General features: G+C 42.5%; 1 protein-coding gene across 4 annotated transcripts in view; it reads left to right on the forward strand.

Moving 5' to 3' along the window:
- Positions 1-451: 451 nt before the first annotated feature.
- The window catches only part of LOC147219190 (low-density lipoprotein receptor-related protein 8-like), a 90,902-nt gene continuing 69,681 nt past the window's right edge, over positions 452-21,672 (forward strand). For all 4 annotated transcript variants that reach the window (XM_086173277.1, XM_086173279.1, XM_086173278.1 and 1 more), the window contains exons 1-2: positions 452-585; positions 1,175-1,291. In XM_086173277.1, coding sequence (XP_086029403.1) covers positions 519-585; positions 1,175-1,291 — 184 coding nt within the window. In that variant the 5' untranslated portion in view covers positions 452-518. The remainder of the gene's footprint in view (positions 586-1,174; positions 1,292-21,672) is intronic.

The raw sequence follows: 21,672 nt of genomic DNA on the forward strand, positions 1-21,672 counted from the left end.
TAGTTTCCAGTGCTCTTTCCCATAACTTCATTATAATGGCTCATCAACTTGATGTCTCTTGTTCCTCTACAGTTACTGGCCCTCCACCAATCCAGTACAATAGACATAAGTTTGATTCGCATGTTTGGTTTTGGCACAAATTTTACACCCGATGCACTTTTTGGCGAAAACCCCTGCTTGGGACTGGCTTAAAAAGACACTGGCTTTTTCTCCCCTTGAGGCTGCCCCAGTGAAATAAAGGAGTAAACAAACACATGTTTTGGTTTTGGGAGTAAATGGACCAAGTTACTATTCTATTGTATTCTATTGTATTCTATGCCATTATATTCCATGCCCCGCCCCCTACGCTGACGTCATGTACAGGCAGCCAATGAGGTTGAGGGGGGTGAGAGGGAGGGGGAAGAGGGGGTTTACGGCGGAGAGGCAGGCGGCGGCGTCGCAGAGCTACAACGGGAGGAGCGCCTCTTCGGGCTTTGTCTAGTGGATGTGAATGAACCGCATCACCTTCTCCTCCGGAAATGTGGACGGAAACACGGATAATGCTACTTTTCTACCTGCTGGCTTTGGGGCGTCATTCCGGTCAAGGTCGGTGCCCTCCGTCACCTTAATTAGTGTGTGTATGCATGTGTGTGTGTGTGTGTGTGTGTGTGTGTCACCTCCTTACATCGTGGCGATGTGAGTGACGGGAGCGCTGCCTGCAAAGGAGAAAAAGACAAAAAAAAAAAAAAAAAGAAAAAAGGAAGAGTAACCCTCTCCTCCCCCGCATTTCCCCGCATTCTTCCGGTGTTGGGTGATCGCCCGCAGGTTCGGATGGGAAATAAAACCCTCTGCGCGTCTGTCATGTGTCTGCACCGCATCGGAGGTAGTACTGTAGTACTACACAGCAAGCAAGCCAGCATCCCCCCCCCCCCCCGTGTTTACTATTTGTCCCACGGACACGGGATCATCTTTTCTGCCCCTCCACCCCCCTCTTTCCCGGAACTCATTTTAATCATCTTGAAAAAAGTGGACTATAACCCCCGCACCCCGCAGCCCCCCACGCCAAAAGCGCTTCAGCCAATTGACCCAAATGAAAACTGAATATCAATCAGGCATTCATTTGCAAATGACACTTCAACTACTATAACGGACTCTATATGTTGTCTCTCTCATCCTCCTCCTCTTTTCTCTCCAGCCACGGATGAGTGCGAGGATGGACAGTTTCAGTGCAATAACAAAAGGTGCATTCCGACCATCTGGAGGTGCGACGACGATGACGACTGTTCAGACAACAGCGACGAAGAAAACTGCAGTAAGTAGACGAATCAAGCTGGGACTTTTAAGCTGCTCCTCCAAAAAAAAAGAGTATTAAAAATATAGTCAAAAGCTCAAAGTCACCGCCTTTCCTCTCACTCCTGCCAGACTCATCCGTGCACCACCCCCGGCCACCTATAAATCTTGTCTTTTGGTTTAAAATGGTCTTACGGTAAAAAAAAAAAAAAATGAATTAGACGCGTGTCATCAATCTCAACAGCAGACAAAACCTGAAGCCGCGTCATTCTGTTACAGCTTCACTTAATGGGCGGTTCATGACCAGAATGTGTATTGAAGATGCTCCAAATGTTCTTGTATTCCCACCATACGGCGGAGGAGAAACAGCAGCCGCAACCTCTTGGATGTTTGTCATCTGATGTTTTCATCCTATGCTGCGTTTTGGTGTTTTGTGGGTTTGTGTTTGCTTGCAGCACTCTATATCTTGTTTTTTTTTTTTTTTTAAGAGAGACTCACAAGCTGATACGGCTCACAGGATGTGACAAAGAGAGCACGTGCACAGATAAAATCATGTTTTGAGTGGGGATTAGGCATGTGTGTTTGGTTTGTGTGTGTCGCTGGCGCTGAATGTTTGGCTGTGATTTCATCCCAACGGAGATTGATTTTGTGGCACAAATTTCCAAATTTCCATAAAGAAATCGGTCCGGTCGAGGTTTTGAATTGGGCGGCTACATGACAGGAGTGGGGCGCCAAAGGTATCTTGGAAGTGTTCTACTTTGAATTCTGGTTTCCAGCCAGTGGCCTATATTTTGGAATAATGCTTGTGCTGAAACCAGTGAAGTTGTGCCAAAGCTCTGCATGTTTTGTACTGCTATGTTCTTTTGTGTCTGGGTTAATTGCAGCTCCAGAGGAATTTACACATGCACACACGCACTCTTGTGTTGTCACATATTCCTCCTTGTTTTTGTTTTCACTCCTCCTCGAGCACTTGCCCTCGTGCAAAAAGAGCCTCTGCGCCCCACCGCGTCCTTGCAGACAAGTGTACGCGGACGTGCTCGTCTAAAGGTCTCGCCAGCCTCGGAGATCAGCGGGATGTGTCCTGGGGCAGGGCAGCGGAAGCAGGTCTTTTGAAGCGTTTGTTGCGCCCCCCCCCCCCCCCCCCCCACACACACACACACACACACACACATTTGCAGATACATACCTTATTGTACCTTAACCTTTATTGTCCAACAAATCCAAAAGCCCATGTGGTTGTAACTCCGGTTTTCATGGCCAAACTCAATGTTTTTTTTTTGTGTCTAGGACCGCAACACTAATTGAATGAGGAGTCCCGCAAATGTGGTCCCAACCTGGTGTAAAATGTGTATCCCCGTATTGTTGTTTTGCACCCAAGGTTGTGTTTTTAGATCACGACGTGTTCGTTTTTCATTAAAAGTCGCATTTCCCAGGATGTAACAGACTGGTGATAAGGCTCTGCGTGGAAGCTATTACTCTCAGCCTTATTGCCGTGACATATTTTATGCAGTGCCAAGGTATTTTTGAGAACACGTATTGTGCAACAGAAAAATATACAAGACCCCCCCGAATGACTTTTGTCAGATTTTTTTTGGGTGACATTCAATAAACCGAAGCTGCTCAAAAAAAGGACAGATTTCAGTGACGGCAATAAATGCTTTTCTTTTCTCCCCTTCAACTCATGAGGAAAAATTTCAGGTAGAGATGTCTGACTTACAGACAACCTCATTTCTTTCACCGCTGCTTGATGATTCACCAGGTGTTTAAGGACAAAGACGCGACCTTTTACCCTTCTCATATTCCAGAATTAGTTTTGCTTTAAGCTGGTGGAAACAGTTCCTTGTGTCGCTATATTTTTGTAGCTGCTGTCGCCCGACTTCATTTGCAAGTCCCCGCTTTCTGCTTGTCATTTGTCTTTTTAATTCAAACCATGTCCCTTATGATGGAAATTGGAGTTCCTCCCAGACCTTTGTGGATCTTTCACACATCAGACGAGCTCACGTGATACACCTTGGAGCACAAACTCTCAGACTTGACCGACATCGTTGTCACTTCATGATGTTGTGCTTACACAAAGAAAATGTAACAACAGTAGGCTGTGGTGAAGTTGGGACAAATTCTTGTCTCCCTGGTGATATTGGAGCTTTAACAGTCACCATGGTATTCCTCTACATAATTTTCATGCGGTGCGGTGCACCCTTTGGTTTTCGCCATTATTGTTCTTAAACCGATGTCTCGAGTTCTTCAGCAACCTGATATTGCCTTTTTCGTTTTTCCTTTGTGTTGTGACACTCATGTGTCATGCGTGAAGCAGACATGCTTCAGAAAGCAGGGACAGCGGGCAATTGAAAAACACCACAAGGGTCGATGCGGTTGTTGTTGGTCATTCATGCATTCATTCATGATCTGTACCGATTATCCTGCGTTTAGGGTCGCGGGGGGCCCGTCCCAGCTGTCATTGGGCGAGAGGCGGAGTTCACCCTGGACTGGTCGGTAGACTACCACAGGGCCACATATAAAGATATACAATCTTTAACTCAGAGTCTCCAACGAACCCCCTGAATGTTTTCGGACCGCTTATTCAAAGCAGACACCAGGAGAACATGCTCACACCACACTGTCAGAATCGAACCGGGGACCTTCTCGTTGGGTGCCGAAAGCCCAAGTCGACAATGTCGACTTTGACTTAAGGTTGGACTGAATGGTTATGGAGCTCTGCTTGGATTGACATTGACGGAATCACTGAAAGAGATGGCGATGGAGATAAAAAGTTTGGCTAAAATAAAGATTATAGATCGATTTGTGGATTCAGTCTTTAATTTGTTAATGTTTATAGATATGCCTATGTGTCTACAGTGGCTAAAATAGACACTAGATATTTAATGAGATGCAAATTGAGCTATTGGGACTAGAAATTGTTCATTGATTGATTTGCAAAGGTACAAAAAAGGGGAAAAAATGGTATGCCTAGGAGTGAGATGACTCGAGTTGCCGAAAAAGATAGCCCAAGTTATTAATAAGAGTTAGTAAATTGTGCATTTCCACCACTCAAGCCTCTGGAATGGGGGCAGGAAACCTTTTCATGTGAGTGAGGAGAGAGACTGAAGAGTCACTCGCTGGCTTTGAGATGGATGCAAAGTCATAATGTTAAAGTTTGAGCACTGCTGCGATGGGGACATGCTTTGAGCTGAGAAGCCGAGAAGCCCCAATTTAATCGTATGACAGACATTGTAACATGAGGACTGACTGGTGATTGTGCCCACGCACACACACACACACACACACACACACACACACGATCCTTGTGTCTGGATAAACTCTCTAGACTCTGGTTTTATTCGCTGTTGTTTTTCTAACGAAATGGGGACGATGTTACAGACATTTTATTGGCTGTTTCGTGCTTTCCGTCAGACGGAGGCTCTTGACACATTATAGGTTTGATTGAAAACTTCTTCTGAAAGGCAGCCCTTTAAGCGGAGACCACTGTCAAGGCATTTGATGATTATGACAGAGCAGCATTGCCTGCCGTTATATTTGAGTGGCCTTCCTTTCTGGGTCCACGTCTTTTTCGGCATCCTGCATCTGCGTGGGCAGACACATGAGGCTGGCAGGGGCTGTGCAGAGTCAGATCTGTCTCCAACGACCCTTTGTGCTGTCTGACCACTGATTGGCAAAGGGTATTTTGTGTGTTTTGGATCCCCGCATACTGTGCGTAGCCATTCCATTAAAAGTAGCTCTCCGGGGTTGGTTCTGCAAAGCAATTTTTCTTGTATTCTTACACCTGAGGAGTGCAGTGAAGTGTAAACCTTTGCAACATATGCTGTACCGGAGGGATGGGGGGGTTCGGGCGGGGGTAGTGTGCGGTTAGGATTTGGCTCGTAAACACACAAATCCTGTATTGTCAATTTCATGTTGAGTACAAAGTGGCTGCATTTCTAAATTAAGTTTCTCAATGGCTGAATGGATGGCCTCACTTTGAAGTCCTCAAGCGCACGCAATGTATTATTTTCCATCATAATGCCAAGGCAAATAATCCAGCGAATGAAGGAGCGCAACAGAGTGCAATCATGAAATACGCTGACAAGACTAAATCTTTGGTGCATCCCCATATTTTCTAACCCGATTGAATTGAGGCCCAACAGAAGGCCAAACCGCCGTTATTCCTCATAACCATATCATACCCTTGGCGTGTTATGATCCCTCCACAGTGTTCTCAGGGTCCCATCCCCCACCGGTCCGCCCCCAGACGGCGCTCCTATTTCTCGATCAACCCCACCATCCCCCATCATTCAGACGCAATTCCCCGCTGACCGTCCACAAGCTGCAGGCACCCATATATACATTCAGTCATGCATAATTGGGCTCACAAGCGTGTCCGGACACAAGCGCACATCAGGCGCTTGTGGGATTATAAACAAAAGTGGAGAGATAAATGAGTGCATAACAATGCACCTTTCAAATGTGTCTGATAAATAGTTGGAAAGGTGAGTCCCCTTTTGTTTGAGATGAAGGTTTAAATGATCTTGTTTACAAGGCAGGAATAATTTAAAGGGTGGCGTAAAAGTAATACTAAACCAATGTTTTACTTTGAGTCACATCATTACCTGTCTTGAGAACACATACGCTGATCCATATAGGTAACACTTTTATGGATCAGTAACACTTATATGGATCTGTATCCTCTTCTCTCACACCAATGAACTATGTCATCTTTCACCATATCCATAAATCTCCACCTGGGTCTTCTTCTAGACAGCTCCAACCTCACCATCCTTCTATATGCCAAACCATCTCAGTTTGACTTTATCTCCAAATGTTCATCCTCATCTCTCCCAAAGAGAACCTCATCATCTTAATTTCTGCTTCCTGTATTTTCCTCAGTGCCACTGTCAAATCCAGGGGTGTCAAATTCATTTCCGCCGAGGGCCACATCGGGTTGCTCTCAAAGGGCCGCATGTAACGGTAACAGTATAAATGTAACTAAATGTAATGTAAAATAAATGCAACTACACCTTAATGTTAAGTAACTGAGTTTCTTACTCATTCAAATCCAAAGTGTAACATGCATTCCCATTTTTCCTGAAACAGTCCTCCATCTGCATCAACCTTTCTCTTCCTGGACATTTTGGGATCGTTTGTATTTCTTAGCTCCACTTGTTGGAAATGGGATTAATGTGGATACACTGCAATCTAATTGGCGTGATCGGCCTGAATTGTGGGAAATGTAGTTTATGGTCAACGCACGCGTTTGACTCGTTTATTTTAAGACAATCAAACCTTTTAAGACGTTCTTGCGGGCCACATAAAACAACGTGGCGGGCCACATAATGGCCCGCCGGCCTTGAGTTTGCACCGCCGAGCCACGTGTACGGAGTTGACAGCAGAGCGAGCGACAAAGGAATTGCGCCTTGAGTTTTCTGAAGTCTGATTTGTGCCGACTCCGACGCCGAGCCACCGTTTAATCCTCGTCCCGATTACAGCGGCGTTTCAATCTCTGTGTTCGTTTATCCTCCTTACCTTCAAAGTCCGGCGCGTCTGTTTGACTTTGTCTCAGATGTGATAAGGATCAGTTTCATCTGCGCTCATGAATTTACCATCTCCACCTGCAGGGGGGCATTTCTCATCATCACGTAAGCCTCGAAGAATGATTGTGTTTTCCTCTGCGATGCCAAGTCAGCAACAAACTCTCTCTTCGCCTTTTGTGTTCCTTTACTTAATAAATCCCCAAAACTCCTTCAGAGGCAAACGGCTGGCACCCCTCCTTCAGCCTTTGTTCGTTCCCTTATTCCAAAGTGAATGCAGCCTCCACCTCTGCAGTGTTAACTGAAGTCCTGCCAACGTGCCAAGTTATAGTATCTCCGCACAACTGAATGCTCATTTAATGATTTATTCAACAGCTGGTCTTAAATCCGTAGAAAGCTGTTGAGGTCGGACAATTCCTTTGTACACCCACGGGTTTTTAAATGTTATTTTCTCACACCAAAGATTGTCAGTGTCAGTGGTTCTCTGACCTACTGGAATTACTTGGGGTCAGGTGTTGGGAATCAGAGTGAGGAGGAGTTGGAAGGGCACGTAAGAAGTAAGTCACAACAAACCAATTCCAGTTTTCTCTTAAAGTCCTACTTCTGTCCTTATCGACAGAATTTCCCAAATGTTGATCCAAAGGCTCTCCGAGACTAAACGCTAAACCCCAGACTTTGTCCACTCCTTGTTTTGACGGAAATCCCACCAACACGCTTGCTTTCTCTGTGAAGAAAAAAAAAATATTAACAGGAGATTTTTTTTTCCACTCGTACAAGTGTTGTAAGTCTTCTGTTCTTCATCTGTTTGTTTTGAACGAACTTAATCGAGGCATAACAAGCATGATTTTTCAGCTTCCAAAATTATTTTTGCGTTGAAAGATGATTACAATGGCATTTTAGAGAAAGCCGACTGGTATAGTTTTTGTAATTTTGTTTTGCAATTCTATTTTGCTGCCTCCGGTATAATCGGTATAAATGATTAATGTATGAAGAAAGCTTTGTAGACACAGCAAGGCGCAGAGGCTTCATCAAATCTACTGCATCACAGCTTGGCGTGCCATTCCACACATGTACTGTTATACTTGCAGTTTAAAGGTCGATAAAGGAAAATAATAATAATCCACGATTTGTCCCAAACGGGTTTCAATGTGACCTCTATCTTTTTCCACCTGTCGCTGCAATTTAGCCCTGAACTCTGTACCAGTTCCCACTATATCTTCTGAGCAAGTCACCCAGAAGTTCCTATGTAAGAGGTGTCAACGGCCTCCACTCTGACTTTTCCATCAAATGTGGAGGTTAAGGCTCTTGGGATTACACTTAAATCCTTCAAGAGCCTGACCCATCTGTGTTATTGAGACACTTTAACTGTGAAAAACAAGGATTGACCAACTTCCAATTTCACTCCAGTCTCAATAGTGGCTGACGTGTCTAAACCCTGGAATTCTTAGCGAACTGGTAAAAACCTCCAAGCTGAAGTTCCGTTTGTATAGAATCACTGTATTCAGACACCTTGCATCATGCTTTTTTTTTTTTTTGTTATTTCCTACATTTATATGGCCTATAATTTAATTTCTTCTGAATAACTGTCAAGAACTGTGCGATGTTGCTCTTATGTCAACATAGATTTTTAATTTCCTCTCTTACTGGGCATCAGTTTCACAGCTTGTCTTAATTTGTCATTGCTTTCAATATTAAATTTTAAAATGTTTTTTTTTTTTTATTTCTTGATTGGTTTGTTGACTGAAAGCTATTCCGATAGAGTCTCACTGAGTGCTTTTTTTTTGTCCTTTCACATTTGGCTTTACCTTTTGAATTCATCGCCTTAGTGCTCCAAATGCAGCAGTGGTGGCATTCAAAATTTTGTTGGCTTACATTTGTTATGTTGGCTTTTTGAGTTGCTTCTCCTCCTGCCTGGCATTTGTAGCCATTTTCTCCTGTTCAGAAAATGACAAAAGAATGTGCTGAAACGATATCTGTTAATATTTAAACCAACACAGGGACTGTATCATTCTGAAAAAACAAACAAACAAACAAACAAAACATATAATGAGTTCAGTTATCTGGGCCATGATTTCTGCTGTGACTTCCAGAAGTATTAAAGGAGACTTCAGCCATGTTTTGGAGCTAAAAAAAAAAAGAGTAGGATTAAAGTGAGAGTTGTAGAAATAGCACAAAGTTGAAAAAAAAAAAAAAACTATTTGGGCGAATCACAGTTGCTTCACAGTCCCAGACAGGAAATGCCATTATCTCCTCATGCAGTGAGGTGTGTTTTATACTCGGGTGAAACTAAAATGTGTTGAATTAAAAAAAATTATATCTCAAAATAAGTAAAGCTGACCCGTCTTTTCTCTTTGCATCTCTAAATTTAATTCAGCTGCCAGCTACCGCCGTGTCTATTACACCTCTCTGAAACATCCCATAATACAATTTCCCATGGTTATGCTTGTGAGCGTCACATTAAATATTTGCAACGGGTTTTACTGACTCTTAAAACTTGACTTGAACACGCCATAGTGGACTCATATATGACTGAAATTCCTTCATCGATTGTCTTCCAAATGCATTATTCATAAAGTGTTCTATTTAATTTTTTTTCAACAAGACTAAATGGTTCAACAAAAGACATTTTAATCTCTACAAAATCCTGCAAGCACAGGCATTTGTTTCTTGCTTTACTTTTGCCGCTCATGTAGATTTGCAGTATCTTCCCCTGTCATGGGTTAAATTTCATGCTAATGCTCAGATGCCCTAGCGCCCCCCTCCCCGAATCTACTCCATTCAGACACGATTGTGTACTAAAAGCCTGCGGCCAGGAGAACGGCCTTGGAATCGAGGTACGCAATCTTGAAAATAACACTTGCGACAAAACCTTAGAGACTTTCCTGAAAAGAGGCCATAACTTCTCTGGACATTTGCTGGCATCAGGTGCGAAAAACTTTCACAGGGTCCTTCTCCTCGGCGGTCTTGTCAGTCCTCATCAACATGTGTGGGTGTGGGAATCTCGTTCGGTTGCCCGGTCGTTGGACCCGCTGGCCTTCAGCCCCGCATCTGCGCGTCTCAAAGCCGGCTCACCCAAAGTGACCATTAAGAAGTCTGCAGCTCCAATTGAGCTATTAACTCAGATTAGTGCATGTCGCTAAGCAAAGATGCAGGAAAACAGAGTGAGAGAGGGGATTTAATGTGGGGGTATAAAACATCACTCAGCCTCAACCTCTTGCGCTCACCCGCCACACATTTATCCTCATTCCTATTACTTTTTAATGCTCAAACAGAAGGCGTTTGCCCGCTTTATCTTATACAGTACACCACCCAGAAATCACTGTTCATTTCAAAGGATCAAGTGCACATATTTCTTGTGGGACACACTTAGTCGTCTGTTTCGGCCCATGAAAAATGCTGTTTTAATCTAGCCAAATCACTGAATTGCAGCTGTGATGTAAAAAAAAAAAAAAAAAAAGAAACACAAGAAAATGTTCTTTTAGATTTATTACATTTCTGTGCGGTTAGATTGTTTGAAAAAATTTGACTGTTCTAGTGATTTTTTTTTTTTCCCATAAATATCTGATCATTTAACTGGTGCAGAATCCGTTTATGAATACGACATGCTCTCTAAAAACATAGATAATATATGTCAAACAAATAATAGAATTTGTGAAATTGGAGAGGGTAGATTGCTCAGTCGTTCCCCAAAACTGAAATGTTTGTAGCGTTATGAAAATGAGGACAGACAGCGTATGCACCAGGGAAAAAAAAGAAAAAATGTTGTTGATTTTTTAATGAGCTGGGAGCTTGAGCTCGTTTTTTAAAAGCTTACTGTTCGGTTTATAGTCAGACATCGGAGATGCATCTACAAATAACTCCAGGTTTATCATTAGAGCGTTGTGTGGTTGTTATAAATCCAGGTTTGTTTCAACAAACCTAGATTTTCGACAAAGCTCAAACTGGGTGTCGAGCGGTGCTGCCTGGTCTGTCAAGCCGGATTTTGGGGGCCCCAGCCAGGCAAACAGCACCTTTCATCCGCTATCACCTCTAGAAAAACAAATTCAGGAGGGAGGATGCCAGCGCTTCCTGCGACGACCGCGGCCCATCGCGAGCTGTGACTCAATCCAGCCAGAAATGCCACTTTGTGTGACTCAACAGGCACGCGTGTGAATCTGCGCCGACAGCCCTCGGATTGGCCGCGTTCAGCCGAGAGTTCACTTTATTTTGATTCATCTGTTTGTGGATGAACACACACGTTCATCACAGGCCGATCAGGACCGCGCCAGGGTGGAATTGAGGCACGGTAAAAACCGGGAGAGTCAGCGGTCCCGCCGAGCATTGAAGTGGATTGATGAGAAAACGGCTGTGACACTGCAGCCGGAGCCCTCGGTCGCTCTCGCTTTTATTGATGACTCAGGGAAACCAGGCGGAATTACGAGCGCCGCCGTCGTTCAGAGGCCGACGGCCTCTTTTCACCCCGTTTCAGTGCGACATGACATCATCACCGTCGCAGCAGTGCATGCTAGCACGCCGTCGCCGACTCGACGCCGATCCACCTACGTACGCGCTTCTTCTTTTAGCGCGAGCGTCATCAGCATAACCCATGACCGGGAATCAGCCGATGAGGCCCGAAAAAGGGCCGTGTTTTAAAAACAACTCAGAGTAACTTTGGAATATCTTTTGAATGCAGTGTGACAGTGAATACATTAACTAATCACGCTGAATATTTTTTTAAAGCCTGTCGGGGAGGAAAAAGAGACAACTGCATTTTTACACTTTCAACGTCTATTAAACCGTGGCAGAAGTCTGTTTTGAGCTGTTTTGTATTCCAGAAACACAAAATTGCTGTTTGTATCTGATTTCCTTATAATTTCATGCAAAACATGGTCGAATTACATTTCATTTCATGCCTGGGTTTAGCACTTTGGGTTATTGCTGCGTGCCGCACATCCTTGTGAGATTGTGAAATTAGGAAGAGTTATGATGCATACTAAAGGTTTTTTTTGTGAGGTTTTTCTTATTTTGCCCCCTAATTTTTCAGTGGAACAATGTTGGGATGATGACCAGACTCGGTGGCTGTGTGGTTCAGTGACACTCTCTTACCTCAAAAGGCTCAATAACATTTTTTTAAATTTCCAAGAACCAATTTTTTATTATTTGGTTGGTATTTGGTCAATAAGTTAATAATGAATAAATAAATTAATTAAAAAAAATATGTATAATATGATCTGACATTTCTTTTTGTCCGATCCTGACCAGCAAAATATGTCATTTTTGTACACGGAGCCAAGTGTCATTGTGATGGGGAAAATGCTGACAGCCTGCAGCTTGGAGGGAGCTGTTAGCTAACTTTGTGTAAGCAAAATGCATTCGACATTAATACTCATAAACATCCAATGTTTCATGTCAGTAAAGATTGAACATTGAAATCTGCCTGGTGCAAATGTTTGAAGGTTAATTCAGGCAATTCTTGTTTTTTGATTTAATAACAGACTGACACATTCCATGTGGTCCATGTGATCTGAAGTCACCCAGCTTTATTTTTGTTTTTTTTTTATACACACTTTTCAAAGAAGCACATTACTAACAATTCCAAAAAACCAACAAGTCCAACAAAGCAAGAGAATCCTTTCTAAATAAACTTTTACGTAGCAAATATTTGCATTTTGACCGCTTAGGTCAGGGTTGGGCAATTATTTTGTCTGGCGGGCCACATTTCTTTTTCAATTTTTATGCGCGGGCCAACTAGGTATCATGGAAATTGAACAAAACTTAAATCGAAATCCAAATATTAAATTTTTTTGGCATTTTATTTCAACTTTAAAATCGTTAATGATCATATCAATGTACCGACATTATTTTGTATGTAACCATCCACAAAAAAAAGGAACAAAAGGAAAAAGTAATGAGTTTCTAAATTCAATATTGATTGAAAATATTTATAAAAATATTCAAAGAAAATAGTTTGGTCGGCTGGATAAAAAAGCAATATGGGCCGGATGTGGCCCGCGGGACGTAAAATTCCCGGGTCCGGCTTAGCTGATTCTCCTTATAAAACATGAAGAAGCCGCTCCTGTGTTCGGGTGTCTTTATGCAGCTGCAAATGATGATTGACTAAATAATCGAGTTTAAGTTGATTAGCAGCAATACTCAGCAGATATTATGTTAATCCTTGAATCTTGCTGGGAAGAGACTTTTTAAACCTCTTCCAGCGCATATAAAGAATATAGTGCTCCACTCATCCCATACATAAATTGGACGTTTTTTGATGTGGCATAACAACCTCAACACTTGATTAAATGGTAATGACGGCATTGTTTGTGCCAAACATTTTTTTTCGTTATTCATTATAAGAATCCTCGCGTAAGTAGGCAGTCGTCATTAGGTTCATTGGGTTAATAAGAGCGTCTGATTAAGCGAGAAAGACAAATGTTTCCTGCAGATTTGGAAAACGTGTTGTATCTGGTATGATTCTTTATAGGAAAATAACAGAGAGGGAATACAGAGTCTCATTCATTATTCAATATCTATACTGCTTATTGTGCAATCCTGGGTTGAGGGTTAGCGACGTTGGGGGATGAGGTGCTATCCAAGCTGTCATTGGGCGAGATGCAGGCTTCACATTGGACTGATTGCCAGTCTGTAGCAAAGGCAAATACAATTCACCCACTGTGCAATGTAGGGTCCCCAATTATTCTGCCGCATTTTTTGGACTCTCCTGTGGGAGGAAACCGTAGAACCCGGAGGAAACCTACGCAGACACAGGGAGAACATGAAGACGCCACACAGGAAAGCTTCCTGTTGGAATCGAACCAAGGACTTTCGTGCTGCGAGGCTGAACCACTGCACAGCCGTGCCGCAAATACTGATATTCCTTCTCTTCAAAAACCGCAGCATAGTATTATTCTGTTGTTTGCTTTAGATATTATACAAAGCTTTTTACTAGGACTGGTCCAAAGAATGATAGAATCTATTATTCCCGTGGCAGAAAAAGGCCTACTCTATCTCAACATTTATATTCAAATAACAAACTCCATAAAAATGTAATGCTGAGTGAAGATTTGCCCTGCCAGTGGTTGTTGATCCCAGCATTATTGAACAGAATTTGAGCCAACTTTCTCTTTGAGGTGGATGAAAATGTGCTGATTGGGAGCAGAGAAGTGGGAAATGTTTGCTAGCAGATGGTTTCTCCGAGTTGGGCCCGACCTCATGCGCTTTGATCAATGTGCAGCAGCTAAGCTTTGCCTAGAGATAAATATGTTTTAAATGGACACTGGGATACACACACACACACATATACACACACATACTCATTATGGGCCTGCAACACGAAAACACTTATGGAATTACACGCACGCATAGAACATTGGCTTTTTCAGCATTGTGTACCTTTTGTGCACTAGTACTGATGTAATTCCCTGTGACACAGATCACCAGAAAAGAAGAACAAGAGCGATGCAGAGTGAAAAAATGAGTGGGGGGGGGAGAAAAAAAAAAAAAAAGGAGGCTGCGTGGAGGGAAGGCTGTGGGGAGGTGTGGGCTGGGGGTTGAGGGTGGGGGAAGGCAAGGAGGGCGTTGCAGTGTCATTGATTTTCGACCTGTTGTTTTGCTGTGTTATTTTTGTGTGGCAAATCAGATAAGACAGACACGGGCAATTACAAATCACCTGTAGATGCTCTCACTCAGCAAAGGGTTGGTTTTATTGTCAATCTGCTCCATCTGCTGTATGTGCATCAAGTGTAGCAGGAAAATAGATGCGGGCTGATATTAGCATTATTACTTACATTAATCCAATTTGGACTAATAATGTTATGCCGATTTTGTTTGAATTCATAAATACAGTTGGTAGAATGTGCATAAAATACCACGAGTAAAGGTATGCATATTTATATTGATTTATATATCTTAATTATGCATTTTTATGTATGGATCACATCATTGATATTTGAACGGCATTTAAAGTTACCCAGTCAATATCGTTTGATCACATAATGCAATTATTAACAAATAAGACATATTATTATCCTAAAGAGACCTTTTGTTGTACTTCAAGCTGACTGGATGATTTTTTTTAAATAGTACCCTGACATTTTGGACCCAACTGTTGCGTTCTAATTGGCTATTATATGTATGCGGATCAAGATTTAATGGAACAAACTCTAAAACATAAGCTACAAGTGTTAAGATGGTTGTTTTCCAGCCGTGATACAAAACCGAAACCAATAGCCACCTTGTACGAGAAGACATGCAGACACCTTTACGTGGAGCTCCAAGCTGCCGCAGAACATCTGCTGATTCCATCAGACGGTGAGGCTGCTGAGAACACCTGGCAAACACACTTCTTTCATGCTCTACTTATAAGACCGTTTAAAGTCAATCTACAATGTTAAATAGCAAACCAGGCTGTAGCTCATCAGGCTCCCTGCACCTCAAATAAATATGTTTCAAACAGATCCAAAAATAGGATTACCTTTCATTTGTTTATCCCACAGTGTGGAAACTTAAAGTGTATTGGATTGGAAAAATAGACGTTTCTATACAAACTGGATACAAGACCCCCTAAAATGATAAATACATTTTTTTAAAAAAGAGCTGCAAACATCAGGAAACAGTCAGAATAAATGCCGAACTATGTACCAAATAGGTTAAAGGCTGACACAAGCTAAAAAAGTGAAATACCTGAAATCGAAAATGATATTAACATACATATATATATATATATATATATATATATATATATATATAAGAACAACTTTATTTACCCCGAAGGAAATTGTTGTGCCAGAGTTTCAAGTAAAACATATGTGTATGTATATATGTATAAATATTTGTATGTAAATATGTATGCATGTATATCATATATATATGTATAAATATGAAATACATCATTGTTAATTACAGTACTTTGGTAAAAATGTCATCAGTGACAAAAGAATTTCTAACATAATTAAGATTGAACTTAAAGAAATGTTCACAGCAACACAGTGTTGCAGCCTTCTCATAGTCAATGTATTTGTCAATTGTATAACAAGGATTCGTAATAATTGCATTGACAAAACCTCCAAATCAGTCATTCACAGTCTACCACCACTTTCCAATTTACCAAACATTTGATTGGTCTTTTTAAACACATAACAGAAATGTCCTGGCAGAGAGTACAGTAGTACAACCCTACTTTCAGTCTCCGTGCCACATATTGTACAGTAAACGTAGAGATAGCAGCACAAATGCCCCAGAAAATCCATCATTAAGATGCCTTATGCAACAGTACACTAACTTTTTTTTCACTGCATTGTAAAGAATTTTTTGCTCTCGACATTAATTTGCAAAGCCTGCAATTGCTGTATGCCAGAGGCTTGTAAAGCAAATGCAGAACCAGCACTATCCAATATCACAGCAAACACGTCTTAGACGTTAGGAAACCGCCATCGAAGCCATCGCGTATCCGTCGCCTTATAAAACAAATGCAGACGATGTGACATTTTCTCAAACCTGTGATGTAACCGTTAATTACATGGAAATTGAGATCAGTGGGGCTGAAATATTTCTCACACCATCAAGGCCCCCCAACAAGATTTTATAAAAAGGCTAATACATCATTTGCCGTCCCTTCTATCAGAACAAACGAGGCCGGCTGAGATGTTACGTCTTCGATGCGCAACAAATGTACCGTGCTTTTAATGAGACCATCTGAGCTTTTCACGCATGAAAGAAACCGCAGCACAAGCGCCAGAGTTCCCCGCCGTGTCACCTTCTACGAAGAATCGGGCACGCGGTGGATTCGCTCGTGTGCGCGATCATTTGTCCGAATATTACCGTTGCCCTGTAATTTTCTGCTCGTACCAGGAAAACCGCTTCACACACGTCTGATGTTCGACTTGTATTACCTGGTCGATCTAACTTAGTACTCATTTTGTATTTATAGAACGTGCCCAACGTGTGCAGTGGCTATATTATTCTCCTTCGCTAACAACGCCTTGTCACTTTCTCAGCAGCCCTGGTGAGAGGCAAACCTTTAGTCATGGTCTGAGTAATCTGTTTCCATGGTGGGTGGTTTGCTGGAGTCTTTGATTGTTACTTCTTAGCGGGCGTTCGGTGGGCCCACACCAAAGGATATCGAATCTCACAGAGTCTATCGTATAGCTTTCTGAGACTTTGTTCGTTCCGTCCGTGCTGTGTCGGGGTACTGTTTGCTAGAAGAAACCCAAAGTCTGGAGACTCTCGTCTCCCGAGAAGACCGGGCTCGCAAGTGGGCTGTTGTGTGAGGTGCGGTTGCACGGAAACGTTGTATTCAATGGGAAACGACAGACGGGACTAAATTCGGAGTCTGTTGTAATTACGCCACTGTGTCGCTCAGGGCGGATTTTGGAGAACAAGATATTTGACCCCAGGCAGTTGTGTTAATTTTTCTGCAGAGGGAATTGTGAAATCGTGCTCCCGTTGCCTCGTCACAGCGATCCTAATGCCTCACGCTTATCTCTGAAAACTCTGTCCGCAACTGGTTTTTCATTTTCTTTTTTCTTAGAACTACCGGCGGATTTTTTCAAGAGAGAGCAGGGGAGAAAGGAAAGGTTCTTTTTTTTTTTTTCACTGGATGTCAATCCGTTTAAAGTCAATCAGTAAAAAGAGAATATAATCCAATGCAGTGCCTGTTTACATAGACGGGGCAAACCGTTGTGCTGAAGACTAAATTTAAGACTCTCCTTGCACTTATTTTATAATTGTATTTTAAATTCAAGATGCGTAATTAAGGATCGCTGGGAACTAATGACTTTACGCACATATCTCTCCAAGGGTCTGACAGTTTATAATGTGTAGTAACATTAATGGGACAACATATTTAGGGATGCACTCAAATGTTTAAGTTGTATCCGAAGTCCCTGAAAATACGATACAGCTGAATCGGACCAAAACACAAATAAAACATTGCTCATCGGGTTTCAGTTTCAGCCCTGACCTCGCTTTAGATCACGTTCGATAATCTACATTTGAACCATCACACTAACTGCACTCCGTATGTGTTTTTATGGTATGTGTTCTGTAGAATTAGGTATGTGGTACTATGTTTGGTGTTCTTTCTAACATTGTTGTGACACTTTTCACAGACCCTAACTGATCCACTTGGGAGGGGGATTAAAGATTATATCTGCCGGATAACAAAATGGATCAAGCCCCCACTTTGACCGAAATATTTTGTTTATCGGGCCCCATATACAGTGCTGCTGGTTCTGGTGCCTTTCCACTTCCCCGTGATTGTCAGATCGACCACAAATGGACCCGCGTTGGCATGAAAAACTTCCCTGGCCTGTATAAGGGTTTATGAAACACATCCAGTCAAAAGCTATTGAGCTAAAGCTATTAGCCTCATCTTGCACATCTGGACCAGCTCCAATAGATAAACAGCGAGTTGCCATTTGGGGAAAATGGACAGATTCTGATCAGGAGTGTCTTGAATGAAAGGATGTATTCAAACCTTCTCAAAATCCAGCTTGAAAGTGTTTTGCGGCGCTTGGCTTCTTCAAATTGAACGACTCTTCAATGTTGGTCAAAAGACTTTCTGTATTTCATCAGCGCCAATCGTCGGGGAGGGCGATACAGTCGGCCGCGGACTTGTAATTGTTTTTAACCAAACGGATAACGGCTGTGAGGAGCACCAGCTCCCGTGAAACAGTGGAGGATGTCCATTTGACAGAGGAAAATTGCTTCTCTCATTAATTTCCATCCCTTCCAGTCATCTCATTTTCCCAGATTCTGCCAAGTTGAACGCGAGATCGAAAGAATGCGATAACATGTGACGCCGTACCGCTAAGCTGGATGTTATTTGTTGTTTTTGTTCAACCGGAGTCTTAAATGCTGAATCGTGGACCAGGGACAATATTTCAGTGAGATTTAGGATGAAAACAACTTTTCTTTTTCCGCTCTATGAACTAGTATGCACAATTTTAAAAGCCGGTTTGAGGGCATGATTACTGTCGGGGTTACTTTAAAAGCTTGTAATGTATCCAGAAAAATATTTTCAAGACTTTTGTGCCCGCAGAATTGGAGGTGTGTAACCGTTTGGAAATTTTTCTGTTCGAAGCCCTCGGGATTACTTTTCTTAAGCGGTCTGATTGCAAATCAAAGTGTATGTTGGAACGATGCACGTGCCCTCAACCTGGCGGAATCGTTAAAAGGTTAAAAACAGGAGGCCGGTTCAATGCATCTCTGAGGAAAACTTGTGGGTAGATTGCCTGGAACTGTGATGAGAAATACAAGACCTCAGGACTAAACAACGCACGGAGGAACAGAGCGGGGAAGCGAAGGGGGGGCACGGGATGCACGGCAGACTCCACAGGATCTTGGTTTGGTTACTGCAAACTGCAGTGTGTTTCAGGCCAGGAAGAAAAAGCATCTGGCTTGCAGTTGTGATTCGGAGTCATTTCCACTGAGCCATGCGAGAAAAGGGGCGAGCAGTGGGGAAAATGTCAGCTGCTTTGGATGTGGGACCCGTCTTCGAGCCGTGCGCCTCGTCGTTTTCTCTTCATCACCTTCATCACCAAAAAAAAAAAAAACGGTCGCGGTCGACAGTCCGCGCCGATCGGATCGTCGTGTTTCCTTTGGACAGCACCTCAACTGGAGGGCCTGCGGCCGTGGACGTGCGCTCCATCATATTTATTTGCCAATTTTCTCCAAAAGATTGCTTCATAAAAGCTTTTACTCCCTTTTATAAAGACCTGTGATTGTGTCAGAGAAGTAACTCTTTATCAAAATAAGCCCTCATCATTTTATCTTACCGCAGGAGGCCGGTCTGTCCGTAGAGCAGGATTAGTTTTATTAGCGAGCTACTTGTGTTTCTGCTCTTTCTGAAAAAAGTGGGATTTTGGGGAGCGTGCAGCTGCACATTTTTGTGACCCCTTGAATGGATTTAGAAACTGCCATCACAGCTAATGCCCGCCGCTAAAACCTTGCCGGCTTCCGACACAGTCCGCCGTAATTAGATTTCTCAGCCAAAATGCTTTATTTTCGGTTTGAGCGCAGGTTTCCCCAAATGAAATGCTGGGTAATTACTTGGCTCTTCTTCACAGATCTGATTTTTGAAATTGTAACTCTTCCTTTAAACTGGTAATGCAGTGGTTGAGACAGGGCTTTCTTTTTTTTTAACACCATGTAGCTCTCAATCATACTTTTGCCCTGAATTTTCACTTGATGAGAGTTTTTGGATCTCCTCAACAGAAGCTATGCATCAGCGGGAAATTGCAGCACTCTCGGGCGAGGCTATATATTTTGAAAACTTGCAAACAAAGATAGCAAAATCCATTCTTCTGTCACTGGCCTTTTATTAATGGTGTTTCCACTCACCTGCAGCTATGGGCACGTCTGCTCTCCAGCTAAACATGTGAAAAAAGAAAGAAATATCATAAAGAGGATTTTACATCAGTTGAAGATGGACATGTTGACATTTCAATTCAAGTTACATCAAATGTTTTTTACTTTGGAAACAGATTGAGTATAACATATATATAATGTAATAGAATATATAAGAACTCATGTCAGATAAAATACATCACTCCAGCTCCTTCAGCAAACCGATATAAAGTTACAAAAATGAAAACAAATGTGGACTGATGAAGAGGCTGCAACGACGGCCACTTTTGCACTGTAGGAACTTTTTGCAGTTCCAAGAACCTTTTCAGGAACTTGGTTGTTTTTCTTTCCTAGATTTCGACAACCATAGGAACCAGGGACCCCAGGGTCTGAGGAGCATTTCAACTCCTGCTCTGAGGCGGGCGGCGTTTTCCGTGTCGTCTTCGTCTCCTTCACGATGGATCGTTCTTGAGCATGACGCAGATCCTCACGTCATTACCGTTGTCTGTTACTTCTTGTGTGAAAGCAAAGCTAAGTGGTTCCCCTCCACAAGGGTAGTGGAAACGAAATTTGTACTGGGTAGTTCTTAGAACTGTTGTGTCTAACAACGGGTAATAACTTATACAGGACAACGAATTGTAGGCTATAATTTGAGGGAAGCGTTAATGAAGGGGGTAAAGGCAAGCCTTTTGAGCTTCGGAGCCGCCTCTTGCTTATCCCGATGAACCAGTTGTGCAAACTGCAAGGGATAAAAACACCATTTAATGGTTTTCTGGCTCTTTTCATGAAAATGTGCGGTCATTTTTTTTTATTTTTTTTATGCCTTTCTGATTGCTTCCTCTCAGCAAGACTATACACATATTACATCTCAGTCACATCTAGTTTTGGTGCGGATGGTTTCCAATTTAATTTTCCCCAAGCGTTCCACGCTGAAAGCTTGTTTTGAGAGCAGCCAGAGTTGTTGAGACTCGGCGAAAGATGTGACGCGCCGTTGTCACTCAGTTTAACTTAAGGCAGTTGTGTGATGTTTAATCTCTGACTGACAGGTGGCAGTTTCCGCTCTATCTACTTGTTGCTCCGCAGCAGACGGTTTATGTTGTCTGCTCGCTCTTCCATCCCCAATCCTGTTGTTGTCTGCTTCCAGAGGCCATTATCTTGAAACGGTGTCTTTCACATCCCGGTCACACCGTACGGGTGCTTTGGGCTCTGCTCTTCCACCTCTGAAGTTTAAGCTCTACGTTAACAAGCCTCCGCGACAGGAAACAATCCATAGCTGTGCAACGCACCACTAAATATAACGGTTAAATAAACCGCTTGTTGTTCTATTGTTTTAGAATAAGTAACAAGGTAAAATTCCTAGCCCAATCTAGACGGTTATACTTTCCAGCAGTAATTTCACAATGAGACTGGACTATGTTACATCCAGGTTGCATCACTGGTGAGTCGGACGATTTGCAAGCGGTATAAAAGAGGTGGAACACACGGAGGTGTCGCTCGAATCACGCTCCTTTGTCTCGTTTTATTTCTACTTTTACGGTCCGATTTTTATTTTCAC

Source organism: Fistularia commersonii, chromosome 25 (assembly GCF_037954325.1).
Source record: "Fistularia commersonii isolate RoL2024-O1a breed Wild chromosome 25, RoL_Fcom_v1.0, whole genome shotgun sequence".
Taxonomy (NCBI): Eukaryota; Metazoa; Chordata; class Actinopteri; order Syngnathiformes; family Fistulariidae; genus Fistularia; species Fistularia commersonii.